The sequence below is a fragment of the Euleptes europaea genome, chromosome 2, assembly GCF_029931775.1.
Source record: "Euleptes europaea isolate rEulEur1 chromosome 2, rEulEur1.hap1, whole genome shotgun sequence".
Classification (NCBI taxonomy): Eukaryota; Metazoa; Chordata; class Lepidosauria; order Squamata; family Sphaerodactylidae; genus Euleptes; species Euleptes europaea.
In genome coordinates this window covers 38449036-38474104 of record NC_079313.1, presented here as the reverse complement: position 1 = coordinate 38474104, position 25069 = coordinate 38449036, and the positions used below count along the sequence as shown (strand labels likewise).

Sequence of the window (25069 nt, the reverse complement as noted above, 5' to 3'; positions counted from 1 at the left end):
TTCCCTGGCATATTCCGGTTATAGTACCTGAAACTGCACAACACAGCCCTCACAGAGGGAAAATAAAATATTAACTGCAATTAAAAATGATTGCTTCTCACCCCCTCCACTTCTTTTAGAAACCACTTTCACAAAACAGTTTTTTCCCCCAAGAGATGTTCTAACAAGTACAACTGAATTTCACCATGATAAATGCAAGCATAAATGTAGATCCATTGGGGTGTTAAAGAATACAGCATATATTGCAGGCTTTTAGTGTGCATTGATATTAACAGTTTTAATTTAATGCATCAGTGTTCAATATGTCAGAGATCAAATATTCCCTCAGAAGTTGTTATGCATATGTATTTTTTTCACAGTGACTGAAAAAAGATTGGTTTGACTTCAGCTTGACCAGTAAGTCAAAAAATTGAAGCATCAAGTACAAGAAATGGAGACAAAATAAGCATCTTCTTGCTGCCCTACCTGGAATAAATCAAGAAAAATGGCCTGATCCTATATGCAAGTGGCATTCTCAAGTTGGTATATCAAATGAAACTAGATGTTGAAACTTTGTAGGGAAAGGAACTCTGCATCCACAGGATTGCTTTAAAATCTCTAGGCCTATTTAAAAATGTACATTCTGTTTTTATCACAGAATCAGAATTCAAATTGGATTACAATAATACAAATGTTTAAAAAGTAGGCAAATGGCATTGATAAGGATTTAATTTAAAATGTCCATAAGGAACACACAGATAAATATTTACAAGGCTCAACTGTTACAAGATGTCAAAATTGCCCTTTAGACTGATCTACCTCCTCATGTATCCTTAAATTCAAGTCTATAGGGAAACTGGCTGTTACCGCACTAGGTATTCCCAGAGATGTATCAAGAGGTTGGAAATGTTATAAAAAATACTGTTTGCACTTTCTATGTATTCCCACCGATGTATTAAGAGTTTGAAACTGTTATAAAAAATACTGTTCGCACTTTGTTTGGCCCCTTTAGCTGTGAAGACGTCTTCCAACCATTTTTTAGCCGTGGCATCCAAAAACCCTTTTAAAGTGATGTTTTTTATAACGTTTTCAAACTCTTCATACATCGCTGGGAATACTTTGTCATGAGGGGCCTTGGGCCTGGATGCCGGGAGGGTCTCTGGCCTGGAGGAGGTTGGGGCTGAGACAATCTCAGACCAGTCCGAGGGGGAGTCGGAGCTTGACTCTCCCTCAGGCGTCGCCAGAGTGCCGCAGGACACACCTTGCGGTCAGACTCTAGCCTGTATCCTCCCCGGCAGTCAGACTTCTCTGGCCTTATATAGCCTCCAGGCCAGAGAAGCCTCTCCCAAGCTCCGCACCTAGCCCTCCCCCCGGAAGTCCATATAAGGACTGGGAAGCCTTGCTTCCCAGCCCTGAAACACCAGGCGCGGCTTGCGCCCCTGCCTTGCTCGGGCTCGATTGCCCGACAGCTGGGGACTGGAGGGGACGGCCCTAGCCGACTCTCCCCCTGTGCCACGGCTGCGGTGCTCCTCCCCCCTCGGCCAGGAGTGGGACCTGGCCGCGTGTTACCCCCGTGGGGGAGCTGGCTGGGCCCGCAGGTTGGTGGCCCGCGGTGCCTGCAGCGGCCTCGGTTGGGGCCTCCGGGGCGTCGGCCCGCTGCTCCTGCAGCGGCTGTAGCGGGCCCCCGGGGCGCACGGGGGGCTTGGAATAGATCTGCACCTCCCAGCCGGGAGGCGCAGAGGGGTTTAGAGACTCCCGCGCACCTTCAGGGAAGCCCATGAAGGTGCGGGGGGCAGAGGGGTTTAAAGACCCCCCGCTCCTCTTCCCGGGAGTCCCGGGAAGAGGGGGGATGGGTTGTCAAGCCCCTCTGCGCTGTCTGTGCAGGCAGCGCAGAGGGGTTTAAATACCCCCCGCCCCTCTTCCCGGGACTCCCGGGAAGAGGGGCGGTGGGTTGTCAAGCCCCTCTGCGCTGTCTGTGCAGGCAGCGCAGAGGGGTTTAAATACCCCCCGCCCCTCTTCCCGGGACTCCCGGGAAGAGGGGCGGTGGGTTGTCAAGCCCCTCTGAGCTGTCTGCGCAGGCAGGGCAGAGGGGTTTAAAGACCCCCCCGCCCCTCTTCCCAGGACTCCCGGGAAGAGGGGCGGTGGGTTGTCAAGCCCCTCTGAGCTGCCTGCGCAGACAGCACAGAGGGTATTAAAGATCCCCCGCCCCTCTTCCCGGGACTCCTGGGAAGAGGGGCGGTGGGTTGTTAAGCCCCTCTGCACTGTCTGCGCAGGCAGGGCAGAGGGGTTTAAAGACCACCCACCCCTCTTCCCAGGAGTCCCAGGAAGAGGGGGGATGGGTTGTCAAGCCCCTCTGCGCTGTCTGCGCAGGAAGGGCAGAGGGGTTTAAAGACCCCCTGCCCCTCTTCCCAGGACTCCCGGGAAGAGGGGTGGTGGGTTGTCAAGCCCCTCTGCGCTGTCTGCGCAGGCAGGGCAGAGGGGTTTAAAAAAACCCGCCCCTCTTCCCGGGACTTCCTTGAAGACGCGTGGGGGCCGGCCGGGAGGCACAAATCTCCCCCCTCCCCCGCCTTCAGAGGGCTTCCCTGAAGGCACGCAGGGGGGTGGAACAGATCTGTGCCTCCCGGCTGGGAGGCACAGATCTATTTAAAGGGGCCCCTGTGAGCCTTCAGGGAAGCTCCTTGAAGGCGCGCGGTGGGGGGAACAGATCTGAGCCTTCCAGCTGGAAGGCGCAGATGTTTAAAGGGCCCGAATTTGCCGAATTTATTCGGGAACACCCCGAACTCGGCAAATTCGGTTCCCGGTTTCCCCCCCTTTTTTGAGTTCGGTTCAATCCAAACCGAAAAACCGCCGAATCGGGGGAAATTCGGCTGTTTTTCAGTTCGGGCCGAACCGAATCCACAGCCCTACCTCCAGGTACTAGCTGGAGATCTCCTGTTATTACAACTGATCTCCAGCCAATAGAGATCAGTTCACCTGGAGAAAATGGCTGCTGTGGCAATTGGACTCTATAGCACTAAAGTCCCTCCCCAAACCCCACCCTCCTTAGTCTCTGCCCCCAAAATCTCCAGCCAGTGGCGAACAAGGACCTGGCAACCCTATCTATGTATCAGGGTCTCTGAGTTCTCAGCTTTCATTTTTTGTAAAGTGTCCAGTACCTTTGGCTGAAGATATATAAGGTAAAGGAATTTCTCTGCAAGAAAAGGGGCTAGAGGGGACATGATATAGATATATGAAATTATTCATTAGGTGGAGAGAGTTGGAAAAAAAAACTTCTCCCTCTCTCAAAATACTAGAACTCGAGGTCATCCAATGAAGCCGAAGGGCAGTAGGAAATACTTATTTACACAATGAGTGATTAAAATGTGGAATTTGCTGCCAGAGGAGGCAGTGTTGGCTACAGGTGTAGATGGCTTTAAAAGGGGATTAGACAGATTCATGGAAGATAGGTCTGTTAGTAGTTACTAGCCATGGTGACTGAAGGGTTCAGAATCAGTAAACCTCTGAATACCAGTGCTAGGAGGCAACATCAGGGGAAGACTTCAGCCTCTGCCCTGTTGTTGGCTTTCCAGAGTAACTGGTTGACCACTGTATGAGACAGGATATTAGACTACATGGACCAGTGGCCTTATCCATCAGGGCTCTTCTTGTGTTCTGATAATATTCTGATGAACATCCAATCTTCTGGTATTGTATTCTGATAGCATTCTGATGAACATCCAACAGCCTCCTGTTGGATAAATAGGTGGCAGCAATGGCCAGAAGTACCTTCCACCAGTTTCAGCTGGTGAGTCAGATGTAGCCTTTCTTGAGTGATCACCCTCTTGCCACTGTGGCAAATACCCTGGTAACAATCTTTAGTCTATTGATTTCTACCCATATAGCTTAGGAGACAAAGGAGAGTGTTCTGCTAGCACATGGGAACACAACATAGCATCATTAGCATTAATGCTGTCTCTACAGAAATGCCCGAAGCCATATGTTCCAAAGAAACTAATGTTTGTTTGGAAATATAAAGTGTGGTTTTTGACTAGTAACTTCAAAGATGTTTACACCACAAATAAAAACAGCAACTCTATATAAAAACATTAGTAATTTTAAACATATACCAACATCAATTTCATATTCAACATAAAACAGGAGGTAGCATATAATCAGCAACACCCAAGCATCTGTAGACCACCAGAATGTTTCAACAAAGAATATCCAGAAACTGCAGTTGGTACAGAATGCTGTCTGGAACAAGTCACAGGGACCATATCACTCCAGTCTTGTTCCATCTGCACTGGCTTCCAGTCTGCTTCTGGGACCAAGTAAAGGTATTGACCTTTATGGCTCAATAAATGGCCTGGGACCTGCATTCCTAAAGGACTGCCTACTCGTATACAAATCTACCCAACCATTACAATCATATTCTGATGTCCTGCTACAGGCACACCCATCATCTGAGGCTAGACAGGTAGCCATCTGAGAAAGGGCTTTTTTGGTTATGGCACCAAAATTACAGAATTCCCTTCCCAGGGAGATTCATCTAAACCCCTTGATCACTGCCTTCCACCAGTGGGTGAAGACTTCTTTGTTTCATCAGGTGTACCTTTACTGATCTTTCTTCTTGTTTGATTTTAACTGTACGTTTTATAGATACATACTGTTCTTAACAGTTCGTTTTTAATCTTTTAATTGTTCACTGCCTTGAGAGCCCTAATTGGGCAGAAAGGCAGCATATGAATGTTTTAAATGAATAAAGGTTAAAGCCTGTGCGAGGAATAAGGTCTGGAAACTAACAGTAAGCAGAGGAGTTCTTAAAGTACTGGTGAAATATTTGTTTTAATCCTGGCTAAAAGCTGAACTGCCATATTTAGCACAAGCTTCAGTTTTTGGATTGTCTTCAAGGGCAATCCACATAAAATACAATGCAGTAATCAAGTGAAGAGGCTACCAGGTTATGTACTAGGTATAATTTTCTCTTGCCATAGTGTCATTGTTTGCAGCAAGAAGATAAACAATCTTTTTTGCAAGGATGTAGCAGAAATTAATGAGACAATAGAAAGGTGATGGGAAAGGTTATTTTCATATAGGCCTGTTTCGCACAAATAGCAGATGAGGCTGAAAGTGTGCCTCTGGAACATAATACTTCAAGACTCTACCTGTGAGGGCTGACATAACTGAATATTCATCCATACATTTTTTTGGGGGGGGAATCCCCAGCATATACAAGACTGCCATGTCAGAGCAAATACTAGAACCAGAATCTTTATCCCTGGTATAAAGCCCTGTAGGATTGGGGGGGGAGGTGTTGTGTTTTTTTGTAGATGACCACTCAATCATGTGAGCCCTCAAAGGCAGATTAAAGTGATACAGCCCAAATACAGATTTACAGCCTCACCAGCATTTGAGAGTAATAAGTTATAGGGACACTTTCAAAGAAGGTCACTTTCTCAGAATAAACTGGTACAGTCCAATGAAAAGGGCTGAAAGAGAATACTGACATTTATGCTTAGCAAGTCAAGATTGGGACAGCATAGGCAGAGTCATTCAGATTGAGGCAATCCTATCAAAGCAAACAGGAAGCCCAAACTGAGATTTGCTGTTATACATAGGATGGAATGACTAGTATACCAACAGATAGATCCATCCAGAAAATAAGACTTAGCAATTAAAATAAAAAGGAAGGCCATCAATTGTGAGCTACAACCTACTAAGAGGCAAGTGTCATGGTGCAGGTTACTGCAATAGCCTTTCTTCTGTGCATCTTGGAAGGAGGTCTCACTGTATGAATACATAGCAATGTTTGGCTTTATTTTTAATGGCTTAGAAAAAGGTTTGAATAATGAAGTGGAAAAGTTGTGCTGATGGGCTAAAATGTTTAGAGCATTAGGCAGTACTGTGACTAAGTACAAGAAGATCCTAAATAAATTAGGGAACCAGTCATAATGATGGCGGGTGAAATTCAACCTACCGTAAATGAGAGTATAAGATGCTGCACAGTGAATTGAGACAGAAAGCTTCTGAGGTAAACTGCACGCTGAGTTCATATTCTGATAAGTTTCAAGTCAAGCATCTACAGGCTCTCATGCAAAGCTATCTGGATGTTATTGTGCACAGCTCAATGAAACCATCTGTTCACTGCACAACTACCACTACTACTACTACTACAACAACAAAGGAAGGAAGGTTATGTTAAGGGACAGTGCAGAAAATATGATGCCAGTAAATCAATAGTTTTTATCAGATATTTGCATACTGCCTTTTGCATTCTCTTTGCTAAGATAAAGAATTACAACTAACTAGTTCTCTTAGTGGTTCTTGCAACCATTTTGTGTAGCTGCAGTCCACCACCCAGATCTAAAATCCTCTCAGTTCCAGTGTTCTATGTAATGCAGTGGTTAGAGCACTGGATCCTAGAGACTCAGGATCAAATTCCCATTGTGCCATGAAGCTGACCTTGGCCCAGTCACTCAGCCTAACCTACCTCACAGGGTTGTTAGGATAAAATGGAGGAGGAGACAAGACCAACAAATACTGCCCTGAGCTTCATGGAGAAGTGACAATATAACATGTACTAAATAAAGAACTTGACTTTCCAAGTGGCTGTTCATCAGGGCTGATGAAGTGCAGGAGAAACCAAATTACAATTCCCAGGGGGCAACAGAGTAATTGCATATGTGCAGCAATTATAATAAGCTGGGGCAGAATTCTTGGAAAAGGCATGTGTTTCTTCACTTGCCAATAAAGTTCATAAAGTCAGCTTCAAAATCAAAGCTGAAAGCAGTTTGCCCATCACTGAAACTAATCCAAAGAAGGGTAATCAAAAGTTATTGCTTGTTCGTGTGATCAATTAATGTGTGGTAGCTCAATCTAGACTTATGTGCCTCTCAGCGCACAGTTTCTCAAATCTAAAAGAAATTATAGCGGTAGAACCAAATTCCTAATATGTGAGTATGCCATGATCACATGAACAATGAGGCGCATGAGCATGGTGCTAGCCCCTCCCCACACACACACACAGATACACTCATAGTGCTCTCCTGGCAGTTCCTCCCCCAACCACTTCTCTCTTAGCCAAGTTCATTTCCGGTAGTGCACACTGAGTGGAAGAAACCTCGGGGGGGGGGGAATCAATGTGTGCATCACACAGGTATGCGCCAGTGCAAAATGGCTGCTGCTTTGTATCACCCCATACCTGTAGCCCATGCTGCTATTTTGCACTCCACACTGTAAATAATACACAACAGTATTCCTGCAGCCAATCATGCAGAGGTGTGTGATATTGTGATGTAGTTTTCAATGTGGACAAGCCATCCATTAGGAATGTATCAACTGAGACCACTAATCTGATATTTAATCATGAATCCAAGCCAAACTACAATCCACACTCAAGTCAAGCACATTAAGTTGCTGAACCACCAAATCCCTTGGTTCTGTTCAGTTATGATAATCAACAACAACAAATCACCTTTAGTAAAGGGCTGTTGGGAGCGGTAGTGATTGTTGGATGACACCCAACACTTTTACAAGCCTATGAGGTTTTCATAGCTGACAGCATATGTGCAGGAAAGCAGGCAACTGGAATACATTAGAAAGCACTAAAGCAGGGGTGTCAAACTTAAAGCCCGAGGGCCGGATCCGGCCCCTCGAGAACTCCTATCTGGCCTGCGAGCCAGCCGAGGCAGACACCCAGCCCCACTCTTGATCTGGGTTGGCAAGGCAGGGCCCGGCCCGACCAAGTGACATTTATGTCATATCCAGCCCTTGTAACAATTGAGTTCGACACCCCTGCACTAAAGTCTTCATCAAAACAGCACCAAAAAGTTAAGTAAATCACTTAGATTATCAGTTGCTTGTTCACTTAAAATTCATGTGGTACATTTGCCGAGCTGTTTGAATGGTATGATGTATTAAAGTGCCTAGTGGAAATAACCAAGTGTTCACTATCTCCTTGTAGACACACAGGATGAAGGAGATAGTGAACACTTGGTTATTTCCACTAGGCACTTTAATACATCATACCATTCAAACAGCTCGGCAAATGCACCACATGAATTTTAAGTGAACAAGCAACTGATGATCTAAGTGATTTACTTAGTTTTTTGGTGTTCTTTTGATGAAGACTTTAGTGCTTTCTAATGCATTCCAGTTAGGACTGTTGGATAGTTATGGGATATGAATACAGGAAAACCACCTATGAACTAAAATAAGACTTCAAGCTAACTATTCATCAGCCAGTTCTCCACAGCAAAGTCTAGTCTAAATTACAGCAAATGTGGAGTCTCCAAATAAGGATATCACCAACCTGGATTTTTAAGTGCGTATTCTTAGGGTACCAAGCACATTCAGAAATAATGCCCAATGGAAGAATGTCATGGCTACCAGGCAAAGTCAGGAATTAGAAGTGTGTGCATGAGTGAGAAAGAATCACTGACAGTCATAAGAACAGAGAGGATCTACAACTGAGAAAATCTGTAACTGAGAAAATAATGAGACAACATGAAGAAAAAAAGATCTTTGGACAAAGCAAAAAGAAATGCAACATGGAGGATAAAGGAACTTTTTTTCAGCTTTAATACACTGTTAGGTAGAGGGCTTGGGCATGCCTGACATTTTTTCAGCTGAGCACTTGAACTGAGTAGTTCTCTAGGCAGAAGCCATAAGACCACTGCTTAAATGACAAGGCAATTCAAAATGGGTAGATACTATCTGGATCCATAGATAAAATACATCTACATCCAGAGGTATGCACAATTTTTATCAATGACCACTTAATAATTTGTAATTTATTTATTTGTTTGTTCATTGCATTTATACCCCACCCTCCCTGGCCAGTGCAGGACTCAGGGGAGGTATATCAGGAGAGATGGTCCTGCAGATACGCTGGTCCCAGACCAAGATGAGTACCAAAACCATGAACTTGATCAGGTACAAAATCTGGAGCCAGCACAGCTGGCAGAGCACAGGTTGTATGTGCGTTCTTAATGGAGTTCCCATGGGAACCCCTTCTGGACCAGCTGAATCTTCTAGAACAGTCTCAAGGGGAACCCTGTGTAATTCCAATTAATTGGTTGGATGGGAGGAACAGCAGCATGGTATACACTGATCTTGTCCGATCTCGAAAGCTAAGCAGGATTGGTACTTGGAAGGGTGACCTCCAAGGCAGACTGCAGAGGAAGGCAATGGCAAACCACCTCTGCTTCTCACTTGCCTTGAAATCCCCTTACTGGAGGTCACCAGAAGATGGCTGCAACTTGACGGCACTATACACACACAGTTGGTTGGACAGGTGCAGTTTTTTGCTCTCAAGTATGTGTGTGAGTGTGTGTGTGTGTGTGAGAGAGAGAGAGAGAGTGTCCCATCAAGTCACAGCTGACTTATGGGGACCCTATAGGGTTTCCAAGGCAACAGACATTCAGAGGAGGTTTGCTATTGCCTGCTTCTGCATGGGTGGTGAGAGTTCTGAGACAACTGTGACTAGTCACCCAGCAGGCTTCATGTGGAGGAGTGGGAAATCGAACCTAGTTCTCCAGATTAGAGTCTGCTGCTCTTAACCACTACACCATGCTGGTTAGTATAGATCTTCTGAATACATATGCCAAAAACAAGAGAAACCATGAAAGTAGAAACCATTCCTCTCTTTGCTACAGAATAGCTCATACTAATATTTATTTTATCCCATTCTACTGTTTTGTTTGTTCGGTACTGGATCGTTCATCAGAAATCAAAAGAATGACAATCATAAATATAAACATATTAGTTAGAAAAACAAAGATAACCCAGCTGATCTTTAAACTGCCAGAATATTTTGTTAACATTTCTATGAAAAGATTCTATAGCACATAACACTCTTTTTGTTCTTGTTGTGTTAAGAGAGAAGAATTAAATCCTTGAAGTCAAATGTAATAATCCAGGAAACCTGATCCAAATGCTACATAATAAATTAGTTAGAAGCCACTAGGAAAAAAGCCAACATTCTCATCTCCCTCAGTAATACATTTTAGTTTACCAAGGCAATGATAGCAAAATCAGCCACAATTATGTTAAATATTTATTGCTAAATCCATTAATACTTTCCCTAGATACCAGAGCACTAAGGAACAGCCTTCAGAGGAAAGTGAGGCACAAAAACAGAGCTTAGAGCTCCCTCTTCTTTTCCTTCAAAGAACTGCATTTTCAATTTGTGTGTCAGTGATAAAGATTTTGAAGCATGTATTTTATAAATGACTTTGCATGGGCAAGAAACTACTTTAATATTAAAATCATTGCTGGATTATGGAACATTTAGTTACTATCATTCACAGAAATTAGTTTCATATAGCACATAGAAATACTCACAGTGCCATTTCAAACTGCTCAAGCCATTTTTTCTTCAAATCTTTCGTTTTGCAGTAGAGTTCCAGCCCATTCTGCCCTTGTATGTGGATGAGGTAGAAGCCATAAGACCACTGTTGAAATGAAAACACAATTCAAGCTGTTCTGCCAAACTGATTGGGGCCATATGTCGCTGTTTTTAGGTTGCTCATTAAATAATAATATAAGGTTGGATCCAGTGGTAGATTTCCACTACTTAATTTTTACCAATTCCCCCTTTCAATGCAGAAATCCCCACTCCTTCCCCCATTCTGCTCTTAGGGGAGGTCCCCTGTGCAGCAGGAGCAGCATTTGGGCCTCCAGTGGGAGGAAGGTGGCAAAAAACCCCAAAATTACCACTGGATCCCACCCAGTGATAATGGTTAGAATTTACATGTGCCTTACTGTTCAAAAAGCTTCACATATATTTGAGAGTCATTCTGGACTGCGAGCTTTCAGACTGCTGGTAGAGAAAGGTCAAACTTCCCACTTGGAAATCCTCTACATGAGGAATCTAAAACTTTCCTGATGTGACAATTTAACTGCCATTCTTCTTTCTTGTAGGTGTCAACTATCCATTACATCATTATCTAATGCAGATTGTTGAATTTCAGGGTGGTACATTTTGTGGGCAAAACAACTATTATATGCTTTAAGAACACATCTAGCCCTGCTAGATCAGGCCAGTGGTCTATCTGTCCAGCATCTTATTTCACACTGAGTCCAATCAACTGCCTTTAAGGGCTAATGAACAGGGCACACAGGCAAGCACTTTCCCTTGTTCCTGCCTCTTACTACTGGTATTCAGAGCTTTACTGCCTTTGGATATGGAGATTCCCTTTCCTCTCCATGGCTAGTAGCTGCTGAGGGCCCCATCCTCCATAAATCTAATTTCTTTTTTTTACCTTTTTGTTCTCTTTATCTGTTGTAGGGTTGTTGGCTATTTTGTATTCCTGAAGATCAATTATATCCTTCATTTCGTAATTATCACCCCGCCGTTTGCATACAATTACAGCCAGATCAAATAAAAAGATATGCCTGTGAAAATACAAATATAACAAGATGTGGTTTATAAAAGCTAAGTGCTGTCTTCAAAAGCTTTGCATACAGCAATTTTAAATTAGATTCCAAAGACATTATATTTTGGATGCTGAATGTGAACTTTTATCTCAAAATATGAAACTTGGATTATGGAATTCAATTTGAGTGCTTTAAATTGTTGACCATGACTCTCGGCTGTTTAATTTTTGACAGCTGTCAAATGTCAAAAGTTGTCAATCGAATACTTTCAAATATCAAATGTCATTGTGCATCAGTTGTCATATACTAAATATCATTGCATGGCAACTGTCAAATATTAAATACCATTACTGTAAGCCAACTATCAATTATCATCTAGAATGTGTACACTGAAATATTCAATTTTAATAATAATATAAATTAAGATGCACAGAAGGGAATTTGGATGGCTTTTTCACATATTTTGGTCCTTGTGGTAAGACACATTCCCATTTCAGTATTCGTTTCAAGGGAACATGAACAAATATGAACAATGTACCAGGATGAAATATGTGCAGTTTCATCCTTCTCTTCTCAAGCATTTTGCCAGGAAATTGATTGTGATTTTACAGTAAAAGGAGTTTTTCCTGCCCCTCCAAGGGGAGCAATGCTCTTTTTTGTATACTCTGAAATGACATCTTTTGATGCCAAAAAAAATCCTACTAAAATTCAATGCACTGCTATCTCAACTCTACACTGCATATGGAAATAGTTATGTAGCAATACATAAAAGCAAATGGTACAACCCAAAGAAAGTTGAACATTCTTAGGTCTCACCAACTTCACTGAAACCTAAATGTACGGCTAAACATGCAAGACCCCATTGTTTCCAACAGGAGAAAAATTCATGTAACTTCACACTATTTCATAGCCAGAGTACTACTAAGAGGCATATGTTTCTAGCTCATAGCTACAATGGCAATATGTGTGAATGAAGGCCTGGAAAGCCATTCAATATGAACCATTTTAAAAACTAATTTGATGGTGCATCTTTTTATATGACCTAAGCTTTGAAAGGAGATCACGTTTCTAAGAATGTAAATTGGACTCTCACACTGCAAACCTATGCAGAGTAACTTCATCAGATTGCACTGTCATTGGCTATAGGACACATAAACATATTCCCCAATTTTGCGCACAATTTGACAGGGCAAAACATGAATCTGTCTCGACCCCCTATTATTACTGTCTTTGAATTATGTGCAGTTATGAATTTCCCTACTTATGACTGACTGGAGAATAATATTGGGGTGTGATAATATTAGGGGTGTGGACATTGCCAACCCAATACAATTCTTAATATTTCTGGGATCAGATCCAACAATATCCAATAACGCAAAAGACACTCCAGATATTCCCAATTCTGAAATTTCACTCTTGATAAACATCAGCATCAGGAATCATGTCTGAAACGCAGCACAAGCAGCAGGGAGAAGAAAGCATTGCAAGCCCCAGCTGGGTTGCAGTACATTGTCCCTTCAAACTTTAAAGAACCATGATAGACATCAGGACTCCAGAGGCCAAGTCTACCACCCTTTGAAACAGTGGGCTGTTAAACTTTAAAGGGCATTTGAAAAGCTGATACACCATGGGGACCAGGTGAAATGTGCTTCCTCGATCTCTCCTCCCCATTCCTACTGCCTCCAGGGTGGTGGGTGTGATTATTGTTATCCCTATTTTGGGAGTATTGATATTATTATTGATAATTATTCCGATATACAATACTCCCAATATTTAATTAAAACAATAATCATACCCTTCTTGACTTTCTGATATGCTACCTTTTGCTGGTCAATGACCGTAATAAATTGATTTGATATGCTACCTGGACATCTTTTGCAGACTTACTGAAACTTGTGGCCAGAGGAATATAAGCACATGAGGAAGAGGTTAGCTAGGCCTCTGTTCTCTGAGGCCGACAAAGCAGCAATGCCTGATAGAACAGTTACCATTAACTGTAGCAGTGCCACTCTCAGTCCCCTGTTTTTGCAAATTAGAGATTTTGAACAGCATCCTAGGGAGAGGGCAAGAACAATCTAATCTACATTTGAGAAATCATTACCAAGAAAGAAGCTGAAGTGCAATGCTTACTCATTGAACTGGAGGATCATACAGAATTCTTTTATGTATTTAGAAAATCTGTATCTTGCCTTCATAACATTAAAATGTCAATCAAAGAAGCTTACAGTACAGAGTTAAAATATTATCTTACACATAAATAGAATACATAAATTTAAAATATAAAATAATCAAAACTATCAGTGTAACAGATGCAATGACATAATGGCACCATAGGGTTGCCAACTGCCAGGTAGTGGCAGGAGATCTCCTGTTAATACAACTGATCTCCAGCCGATAGAGATCAGTTCACCTGGAGAAAAATGGCCACTTTGGCAATTGAACTCTATGGCATTGAAGTCCCTCCCCTCCCCAAATCCCGCCCTCCTCAGGCTCCGCCCCAAAAATATCCTGCCGGTGGCGAAGAGGGACCTGGCGACCCTGTGGCACCAATTTAAACCAGTGAAAACTTGTTACGCCATCAGTTAGTAAAATGAACAGTAAATGAACTAGCAAAATGAATATGAATTTGCAGAAGAAGGAAAACCATCCAGTGCCATTCAGAACACAACAGTTTTAATCAATGACTGGAAAACTAGAAGCATGGGAGCATGATTGATGTCCCCAAGACCCTCAGACCCCGGGGAACTCCATTTTGTTATGGCTTGTTCTCCTTTTCTGTACACATGCAAACCTGAATGTGGCCCTAGAATTAATACAGAGAGCCTGAATCAAAGTGATATCAAAAGGCACTGAGTAATGCCAAAGGAGGAAAGGAATGCAGGGCAGCTCCTCTATCAATCATGGGAAATACCCACCCTACGAGGGATTCAATCAGGTGCTGTTTCCCCAAGGACCCACAGCCTCCTCCCAGTTAATGTGATCCTAACTAATGACCCAGATTTCCAAAACTATAGGCAACAAGTCCAATGCTGGAAATTTACTTGGTACTTAAAAGACCAGACAGGGAGGTATGTTTCCTTGTCTTTTATAGGTTTATTCCCCCTTGTAGGCAGACAGCTGCTCTCTGGGAATCTGACACAAGGGTCAATGAAGTTCTTGCCTGCTGTAAGAACAATATTTGCCTCAGCTGTGCTCTGCTTGCGTGTTTGTAAATAGGACAAGAATTATAAAGAGGCAGTGCTCTTTTATCGAATGGAAATACCACCCTGTAGCACAGGCCCTAGATGTGCTCACCACTTGGGAAAGTCACAGGCCCTAGATGTGCTCACCACTTGGGAAAGTCAAAAGCCGAAAGTGATGCATTAGAGCCAAAATATCTGCCCTTCTTAACATGTTGTTTATTTATTTATTCATTTCATTTCCCAACTCTCCCCAACCCAAAGGTTGGGCTCAGAGCGGCTTACGTGAACCAAAATATAATAAAAACAATAAAACATTTAAAAATACAATTTAAAATGTTGTTTACATAACTGACAAAGCAATCATAACTTGGTTGAAAAAAAGCAACCATAGGAGCTGTTTACATGGCAAAGTTTCCCAAAATTTAAAACAAGTCTTATTTGTTTGTCTTATTTAAGACAAGGATATCTACCACACATCAAAGAATAAACTTGGGCTCTTCTCACCTATCTTGCCTTGCCCGTTTGTCCAGGGTCGTTATCCTTATTTCACCATCACCTTGTGGTCTTCCATACAGTAAAAGTGACTGGTTCTGAAAACACAGGAGTTGCACCAATCAGCAGTTAACATCCAATCCTTAAGAGGCTCACAAAGCTCTGAAAAAAATGTTCAGCTGCTAAATTGGCCTTCAAGCTAAAGACAGACATAATATTAAACAGAGCTTAAAGCCCATCTCAAAGGAGCCGATTCCAAACTTTATTTCTTGTGCTGCTAGAGCTATCACCCTTTTTCTCTCCATTATTCCTTCTTCCTTGGGGAAAGCTGACCACATGTTCCGAAGCCAAGTGCCTGAGCTCGCCCCAGTCTGATAAAGAGGACCATATAGGTGGTGGGATTACACTAGCAGATAGAAAAAGACGAACAAGCTTTTATACTATTCTGACAGTTTGTTATAGCAACTGGCTCAGACCATAGGTGAAGAATATTGTGAGTGCTGCTTCTCCATGACATCTCCCTCCAATTTATGAGTTTATGAAGACTGGTCCTTGAGGTATTGTGGCTCTGAAGGGCCTAAAGTCTTTTAATCACAGAAGATTATTTTGTCAAATTCTGTATTATGGTTCACTTTTTGCCTGGTGGCCAAACAAAAATGCTGCCATATAGAATATGTGTTGGCCTTAACAGTGACCATGAAGATTCCCTTTTGAATGTTAGAGTAAGTGACAGAACACTAATACCCAAGTGTCAAGATCACGCAGAGCTTAACCAAGAAGGGTCCTGATCTGGCCCACAATGCCTATTGTGCTAAATTATTCAAACCAGTAGAGGGGCAGAAGTAAGCTATATCTCAGCACGGTTCTCCTCACACTCAGTCACACCCATTGGTTCTATCTAGCCTGTCCAGACAATAAACACTTGTAACGGAATAAAAAAATCTCTCTGAATTCTCAGCATACCTTCCAAGATGATAAGAGGTGCTTTGCCACAGTCAGCAAATCTCTTACTACTGCTCTGTGGCCCAGATTATGGGTATTCCTTTAAACTGGGTGTCGAAACTAAGACAGCAGCTCCTAGGAGTGAGAGGCAGTAGAAGACAGGCTTCATTCCTTATGCCCTGGGCAATTTTAGTATGAATTATGGAATGTATTACAGAAGGTCTCCCTGACCTCACACAGCAAAAAAAACCCTGCCGAAATGTGCATCTTCAGCTTTCCTGTGGTCCAGTGCTACACCCCAACTGTAGTCCATATTAAAATTAATACCTGCAAGTCTCTATGGGCTTGGCTGCCTAAAGGCCACTGTCTACAACAAAGGTTCTCAACCATTCTGAGCCTGTGAGCATTTTTGGAATTCTGACACAGGGTGCCAACTATATAATGGCTGCCACAGGAGGCAGAACCAACTGCAAAATGTCACGGAGTAAGGGGATGAATAACACTATTCAACATTTCAAGCAAAATCTCTGTGTAACTAGATGCCTTTTAATATCATTGGGGACCCAGGTCTACAACAAGCAAACATTTTCCCTACACATGTATACTTTAAGAATGAAGAAAGAGCAAGATAACCATGAAAACAGTAGGACAATACACAAAGCTCAAAAAACTAGCATGAGTAAATGAAGACTGAAACGTACCAAATTCTCTATTGAAGACTGAAATTGTCTAATTTCACGGAGAGTTTCATTATCTCTCTTCACTTCATTTACATACTGTGCCAAGTCCTAAAACACAGAAGGGGAAAAAGGAAATGTGAAAAGGCAACTTCACATATTAGAGAAGAAGCAAATATTTTAATCATTCAGGAAGTGCACCGGCTGCTTCTCCAGAGACTTGCTTCAGGCTGGTTGCAAAGTAAAAACCAACCAATAAAAGCCTAAAACATAACAGCTTAAAGAACATCAATAAAAGACAGCAACATAAAATAGTACAAGCAGCATATAGCAACAATAATTCCAGAAGTTCTAAAAACACTAGCAATAAAATAGCAGTATTAAAAAAAATGGCCCTTAGAACACAAGCAGGATGCAGGCCAGAAAACAGCCAAAAAGTCGCACTACATAGACAGCTGCAATAAAGAAGGTCAAATAAGATGAAACCGACCCCTCATTTTTGCACCCAGCAGAGCAAGCCTTGAAGGAGAGGCTGGTTTGTGGTCAAAAGAGGAGGGGAAGAGATTTCCCAGATTTCTTCTTCCTGCAGTCCTCCATGCCACATGGCTTTGCACAGAACTTCCAATAGGGATGACCAGAATTTCCATAATTTTCTATTCCCTATAAATAAGCTATTCAATTTGCACCAAAAAATAGAAAGTGTAGAAAGAATGCACCAGGTAATGTACAATTAAGATGGCTGTGCATGTGATAAACATGCAAGGATCACTGCTTGAGATCTGCATTATGCTGCACTGCAGATAATAATATGCATGTGATGGATAGGGTTGCCAGCTCTGGGTTGGGAAACCTTGAGATTGTGGGGGTAGAGCCTGAGGAGGGGAGGGGAGGGGAGGGGGAGGGGAGGGACCTCAATGGAGTATAATGCCATAGAGTCCACCTTCCAAAGCAGCCATTTTCTCCAGGTGATCTGATCTTTGTCGCCTGGGGATCAGCTGTTAATAGTGGGAGATCTCCAGCCACCACCTGAAGGTTGGAAACCATAATGATGGAAACAGTGATTCAGTTGTGAATTGTGAAAAATTCCATATAAGTGTCACAGCGTGCAGGAAGGGAAAAAATGAAGGAACATAGTTTGCACATTTCTTTTAACTTCTCCTTCGAAGAGGTCCCTCTACATTTTATGTGCAAAGTTACTCAGCCTCCTCATTAGACACTCATACCTTCATTGCATCAAGGGCAAGCTTTAAGTTGGCCTTCTCCATTGGGTCAGTTGTGTGTTTCACCAGCTCCTGTATCACAGAATACATAGTTATTTCTGATGACAGCTAACTGCCATTCAAAACAGCTCACACTTATTTCAGTCAGATAAAGATTTATTTAAAAACAAGGTCATTTTTGTGCCTTAGGCTGAAAAGGGTAGACTGAACCAATTATCTGCAGAAATCCAGAATACTATGCATATGTTATATCCCATGTGATTCAAGTCTACATGACAATCTCTAAAAACAGTTCCCAAATTACAGTTTTTAAGACTAGAAGATTTCAGGTTTTACCTGCAATTAATCCATGTAAATCAAATAGTCTAGTGCAAAAGATAACCTGGTCGATTAAAATGCAATTTAAAAAACAAATAAAGCAGAGCAGCTGGATAAAGTTGCTTATCCATTGCCATCTTGCCTCCCTAAGTAGACAGAGAGTGGGCACAGTCTTATCCAGTGGTAAAGAATCATGGTAAAAATTTTGCTGTGGAAGACAATCTCTGTGTTTTATTATTCCCGAAATATAAAGATCTTCAATCTGGCTTGCTTTAATGCTTTACTATGAGCTCTTTTGGAAGGAAGATATACACATATCCCTTACTGTCAACATTTTGCCTCTGCCAACTGGACATGGTTGAAACAGGTTGATTACCTGTTATTGTTTTATCCTCTGTATAGGGACATTCAGTCTGTATACATAACTCCAATGTTATCCAGCTTCCCAGACAGACCTGATGGATTTTATATTTTTCCCCTCCTTTCATACTGCTCTAATGAAACCACCTTTAAGTTGGCTAAATTTTGTACTTCAGCATGTTCAACAAGGAAGCAGCTGGTTAAGTCTTCTTATTAATTATGCCTGTACTATTGAAATCCGCCTGTTATGCCGCTATGGAATTTTATTGGATGTAGATGTGCTGATGATTTCATCTGTGTCTACCCTGGCTGATCTATGACTGTAAAAAATAAATATGATGATGGTTTTACCTGCAAAGTTTCACTTTCATGCCTGTAGGTGGGAAAATATTACATCACATCTACCATCGACCAAATTTGAAAAACATTTTCTATTTTATGAGATGATGTTGGGATAGGTGGAAATCTATTACAATTCTTATCTAATATCAGTTTCATTACATATTATGACATATATACTCTTCTCATACACACACCTTCATCAAAGTAGGCCACAATTCTATCAATAGGCACCAGAGGCAGAATGCTGCCTGCAGTATAACTGACAGTTCTCAAGCTTCAGAGAAAGAGTGGAATTTTTGCAAAGTGTCTCTTTCTAAAATATCTTAGGCTAAAGGCCTACCTACATGTTATGTTTTTCCATGGGTTGTATCTATATTCCCTACGCTTTCTGTCAGATGTCAGCTATGAGTTCTGCCCTGGGAACTCATTTCCCAAGAATGCAGGGGCCTGATTTGGATCAAGACTGCAGCACACAGGGAGAAGTAGCTGCCTTCAGCCGTATGCTGGCCATTGGCTGTAACAACAATAAACTTGTAGCTTCAACCTTCTTCCCATGCCCTGGGGGCAACTATTTCCCCACTGGGGAAAGCCTCATATACCCCATCAGAACACATGTTCCCCTATGGAGGAAACAGCACTTTGTCTTTGACAAAGACCTCAGATTATTGCAAGCATACTCTAGGCATACACAGAAAGACTCTCAAGCCTTTTGTATTAGTTTGCTCTACATCTGAACAGCCTTTGAGGACTTGTATTTAATATTAAATAGAGCCAGCATGGTGTAGTAGTTAAGAGTGGCAGATTCTAATCTGGAGGACTGGGTTTGATTCCCCACTCCTCCACATGAAGCCTGCTGTGTGACCTTGGGCCAGTCACAGTTTTCTCAAAACTCTCTCAGCCCACCTGGAAGCAGGCAATGGCAAACTACCTCCGAACATCTCTTGTTTTGAAACCCACAGGGTCGCCATAAGTCAGCTGTGACTAGAGGAAATACATAAACGAACAGACATGATAAAATTCAGTCTCCAGTGTTCTTTCTTCACAAAGAAACCAGCATAGGCAAAAGGCTACCCCACCCCTGAAGTTTATCACCACTTGGCAACCTGGGTAACCACAAAACAATATTTTAGCCAAAATCTTCCCTTGAGAGATTATGTTTAGAAACCCAGATTTGTTAGAATTGCAGTTTCGCCCAGTTCTATAGTTATAAAGCATTATGCACAGAATTCTGTACATCTATAAATATGACAAAGTACTATGAAAGAGTTTCAGAGGGTATCAGTGTCGGTCTGCAGTAGAATTGCTAGATACAAGTCCAATAGTACCTTAGAAACCAACAAGATTTTTGGGGTAAAAGCCTTTGAGAATCAAAGCTCCCTTTATCAGATACCCTTTGAAAGAGTTGTTATTTTTACAGTATTTGATACCTCCTGTGATTAATTAAAACTAATCGTGAAGATTTTACTTTGATAAGAAAATACAAAAGTTCTACCATCAGATTTACTTGGGATTTTTCTCACAACATTTTTTGAAACATTTTGACATCTGCACTTTATTCAGAGGCATTTCAGGGAATGCAATATACACAATGCAGCTGAGCACTGTGAAGGCAGAATACAGCTTTCTGCTCAGGTAGAAGCTCTTTTTAAAATGACATTTTATAAGCATCAGCACAACTGACAGGCTAATGGAGTAAGATATTTCTTTGCAACTGAACTAATGAGTCTCCCAGCACAGCTATCAAATAATATTTATAAGGCTCTCCAGCCTCATTAAAGGACTAACTGCAGAAGCCATAAGCTTTGTAGGCTATAACTAGAAATATCCAAAATAAATACAGCTTTATTAGAGCCCAGCTCAGGAAGAAAACAGCCCAGAAAGTAGTTGCTTAGCCCGTGCAGTACCAAGGTGGCATTTCAAGCACCATCAAAGTTAGAGCATAGTTTTTGTTCTCATAGCAGATAATGCTGCTTTATCTTACTGATTTGCTATTGCTACTGCTAATTTTAGGAAGCAAAACTTCCATCCCCCTCAGTGCTGGTCTAAGACCATCATGTCACCAATTTTTCCACCCTGGGTGACAAATGCCACTGATGTGAACCATTCATCGGTAAATGATACAACTTAATGACACCAACTCATTTAATGCATACTGGAAAGAGGACTCACTTCAAGGACACCAACAGTCCAAATCAGCTTATGTAATAGATAGTGGGGGTTAGGCACTGTTCCTGATGTGCCATGAAAAAAAATTATATGACAAGTTTGTGCTCAACCACAGAAGAGCAAGAGACCTGTTGTAATGGTTAAGAACACAAGAGCCCTGATGGATAAGATCAGTGCTCCATCTAGTACAGCCTCCTGTCTCAGAGTGGCTAACCAGTTACTCTTCAGAGACAACAAGTTACTCTGCAGGGACAACAACAGGGCATAAAGGTCTAGGCCTTTCTTGATGTTGCCTCCTGGCACTGGTATTTAGAGGTTTGCTGCCTCTGAATGTGGAGGTTCCCCTTAGTCATAATTGCTATGAGCCACTGATAGGCCTATGCTTCATGAATCTGTCTAATCCCCTTTTAAAGATGTCTATGCCTGTAGCCAACATTACATCCTCTGACAGTGAATTCTACATTTTAACCACTCATTGTGTGAAGTAGTATTTCCTTTTGTCCACCCTGAATCTATTGCCCATTGACTTCATTGGATTAGATTTGACAGTACCTTTCCTAACCTGGGGAATGCATTCTACCTGGGCTTCAATCAGTGGTATTTTAAATAGTTTCCAAGCATTGTCTACAGATTTGAGTCTCTTATGTTTCCCTTTCAACTTCCTTTTAATTATTCCTCTCATTTTTATAGAGTTTGCTCTTCTGAAATTAAACGTTACTGTTTTGGACTTCAGAGGTAAAATTCCATTAACAAGAATGCCAAACTTAATAGCACTGTGGTCACTGCTCCCAACTGGTGCAATAGCATCTACATCTCTCACCAGGGCTTAGAACCAAGTCCAAGATCACTAGCCCTCTGGTTGGTTCTGTGTCGAACTATTCCAGTACACAGTCATTTATGATGTCTAGGAATCTCATTTCTACAGTATGACTTAAGCATCTTTACTCAGTCAATGTGAAGGTACGTGAAATCACCCAGTATCATGACATCGTCTGCTTTAGTCATCTCACTTACTCCCTCTTGCTTGCTGAATCCGCAATCACAATATGCTAGCATCTTGTTAGTAGGAGAGTACAGATTAAAACAGTAAATATGGATATTCTTTATTGCTATACCCTTATAATAAACCTACCTGAAGCAGTAGATGGTATTTCAGAACTCGCTGCATAGGAACCACAAGAAGATCCCGCAAAGTAAACTTCCCATTATTGGCTCTTTTCGAACATTCCTAGTTAGGAGCAACAATGAAGGCTTCAATATGACTCCAGTATGATTAATATTTTTAAAAATTATAGAGATACGCATATATGCAGTACACCATATAGTATATGGTAGGTGCCCATATATTTGGAAATTAACTCCCACTTTAATTCTAAAATAAACTATGAGACACAAACTGAAATATATAGTTTCCACTGTAAGATGTAACATGTTTATATTTAAAAGTCATCGCTGATACCTCCAGTTTCAACTTAACATCTTCTTTCGTCTTGGAGATACTGTCTAAACAGGATATGGCTATTTCTACCTGACTGCAGTATTGCCCATAGATGACCAACCTACATAAAGACAAGAGAAAAACAATGAGTGCTATGACCACACATCGCTTGTGATTCTAAGTAATCACTGTAAGAATTCTTTGCAATCAAAATTGTATCTGTGAATCCACTTGAAGGCAGTGTTAAATGCCCATATTTTATTAGACTGAAAATACAATTCTAAAAGCTTTTTAACAGTATGTGTCTTATTAGTATTTGTTATGCTAATGGACAGACTTCAAAGGATGTGAGGAATAATGGTCAGCAGTATAGGATTAAGCACTGGATTAATTACATCTAGCCCCTTTTTATGGAAAACAGAATACCCATTTGCCAGTCTTTTGAGTTTATATTATAGGAGAATTTAAGCCAAGATAACAACACCCGGCAGCATTAAAAAAAAAAAACTGTGAAGATCAGTCAGACTTATTTTAACAGATTTTAATAAGCGACAGAAAAGAAAGCATAGCAGTTTCAAATTCCCCTGTGAAATAGGGGAATTGGTTAATATTTCCTGGTTTCAAAAATAGCTTCTTGTAGCCACAATAGTTTCCCATGATAGCAATAGCAGGCATCCTTTTTAGCCCAAGAGTGAGCATCTACCTCTGAAGATGTTAGAATGCTAGTAAACAAAACAGTCATGGAGAGACAGAGGCTGTACTTGACCCTACACACTGGCAGCAAGCTGCACTCCAGCATTGTGATCAGCACTTCAGGGGTTCACTGGCAGCAAGCTGCACTCCAGCAGTGTGATCAGCACTTCAGGGGTTCACATCGGCCCACTGGGTGGACAACAAGCCATGCTTACCAAGCAAAATCACCTGGGGAGCTGCTGTTCGTCACACATGCCAGAGATTGCCTATCCTGTCCTAAACCTTATAGTCTTAATTTATCTTTCCCACCATTATTGTGGATGCTGTTGTAAGGGCATATAAATAAGAACTGAGCTGTATTTTGGGGTGGGAGGATACAGTCCTCCTGAGACTATACCAGGTAAGGAAAAAAAATCACATAATTAATTGCATGTTCACATTCATTTAAAAAAATCTATCTATGGAAAGCTAACGTCAGGTGAAAAAAGGACTAAATACCTTAGCATCAGCCCTGGATATGCTAACTGACTTTGTGGGTGGACTATTATTTGTACACAGTCTGCATTCAAACATGCAATAATCCCCCCCCTTGCACTCTGAAATACTACAATCCCAGAAGACTATATTACATGGAATTTTTTTCCCTGAATGTGTAGATCACCTCACAGTAACAAATACTGGTATGGAAGAGTACCCAACTTTTCTATATCTTTTTCCTTTGGGACTCTGAGGAGAAAGTGTACAGGGATAGCAGCTTGCAGCCACTAACTCCCTTCTCCCCCCCACCCCTGCGGCTGAGCACACTGCAAATAGTGGATGCCTAGATACAGAGGGCCCTGAAAACATAGGCAGGATAAGGGAACCAACAGTATTTTGCCCCAGTTATCAGTGGAAAGGTTCATGACCACTGGTAAAGCATATATTTTGCATAGAGAAGGTCAGGTCCAATCCCTGGCATCTCCAGTTAAAATGATTAAGTAGTAGGTGATCTAAAAAACCTATACCCAAGACCCAGGAGAGTTGATGCTAGTCAGAGTAGACAATCTGGACCTTGATAGACTCAGTATAAGGCAGTTTCATGTGTTCATAAAAGAATGGGGTAACTTAAAGTCAGGAGCAGGAGAGTGACAATAAGGGCAATATGTTCAAAAGTGCCTGGCCTATTTTTCAATGTGTTATTACTGTACCTTGAGATATAATATGAAGATACAATATCTTATTTGAAATATGACTCATGGTTGCAAAAAAAAAAAACATAGTAATGAAATATAGCCAGGGGTGAGGAAAGGAAAACGGGACATTCTATAAAATAATACTCAACACCTCAGTTTAACTCTCAATATATTTCAAGCAGCTTGCTAATGCTGCACATATTATTCTTAAAATTCACAATAGGAAATCAACACAATTTTCCTAAAAAAAACTGTATTAAACTGACCATATCAAAGTCATTGGTAATGTGCATTTTGAAAAGAAGAAAAATTACCTTTCCTTGTAGCTAATAAAAATTTGATACAGATTTTGGTCATTTTTGTTTGCAATTGACTCATGAATATCCTGTGTTAAACTTCTGTGGATTTTCACCAAATCCTAAAACAAAAATATAATCTATAAAAGTTTCCATGTCAATTGGTGGAGCTATTTTCACCTATTTTCAAAATATGAAATTGTATAATAAAATAATTGATTAACTTTCAGTAGAAATCATTACAATTGTATAATAAAATAATTCATTAACTTTCAGTAGAAATCATTACAAGCCACAGGTATGCTATCTAAGATGCAGAAATGAAGGTTATTATGACTGCAATACCCCTTGTAATTGTAAAGAAGGCATAATAATGGCACTATGATTTAGTGATTATTCGTCTTTTCAATAAACGTTTATAAAAAGATGGAACA

The 25069-nt window shown here is 41.3% G+C and overlaps 1 protein-coding gene across 1 annotated transcript in view; it reads right to left on the bottom strand.

The window, feature by feature from the left end:
* Window positions 1-25069, bottom strand: part of VAV3 (vav guanine nucleotide exchange factor 3) — a 247371-nt gene that overhangs the window by 133468 nt on the left and 88834 nt on the right. Inside the window, exons 8-15 of the mRNA XM_056867457.1 lie at window positions 24654-24757; window positions 22496-22595; window positions 22169-22264; window positions 17854-17922; window positions 16655-16741; window positions 15024-15109; window positions 11223-11355; window positions 10303-10412 (exon numbers count right to left, since the gene is read on the bottom strand). Of these exons, the coding sequence (XP_056723435.1) occupies window positions 10303-10412; window positions 11223-11355; window positions 15024-15109; window positions 16655-16741; window positions 17854-17922; window positions 22169-22264; window positions 22496-22595; window positions 24654-24757 (785 nt within the window). The remainder of the gene's footprint in view (window positions 1-10302; window positions 10413-11222; window positions 11356-15023; window positions 15110-16654; window positions 16742-17853; window positions 17923-22168; window positions 22265-22495; window positions 22596-24653; window positions 24758-25069) is intronic.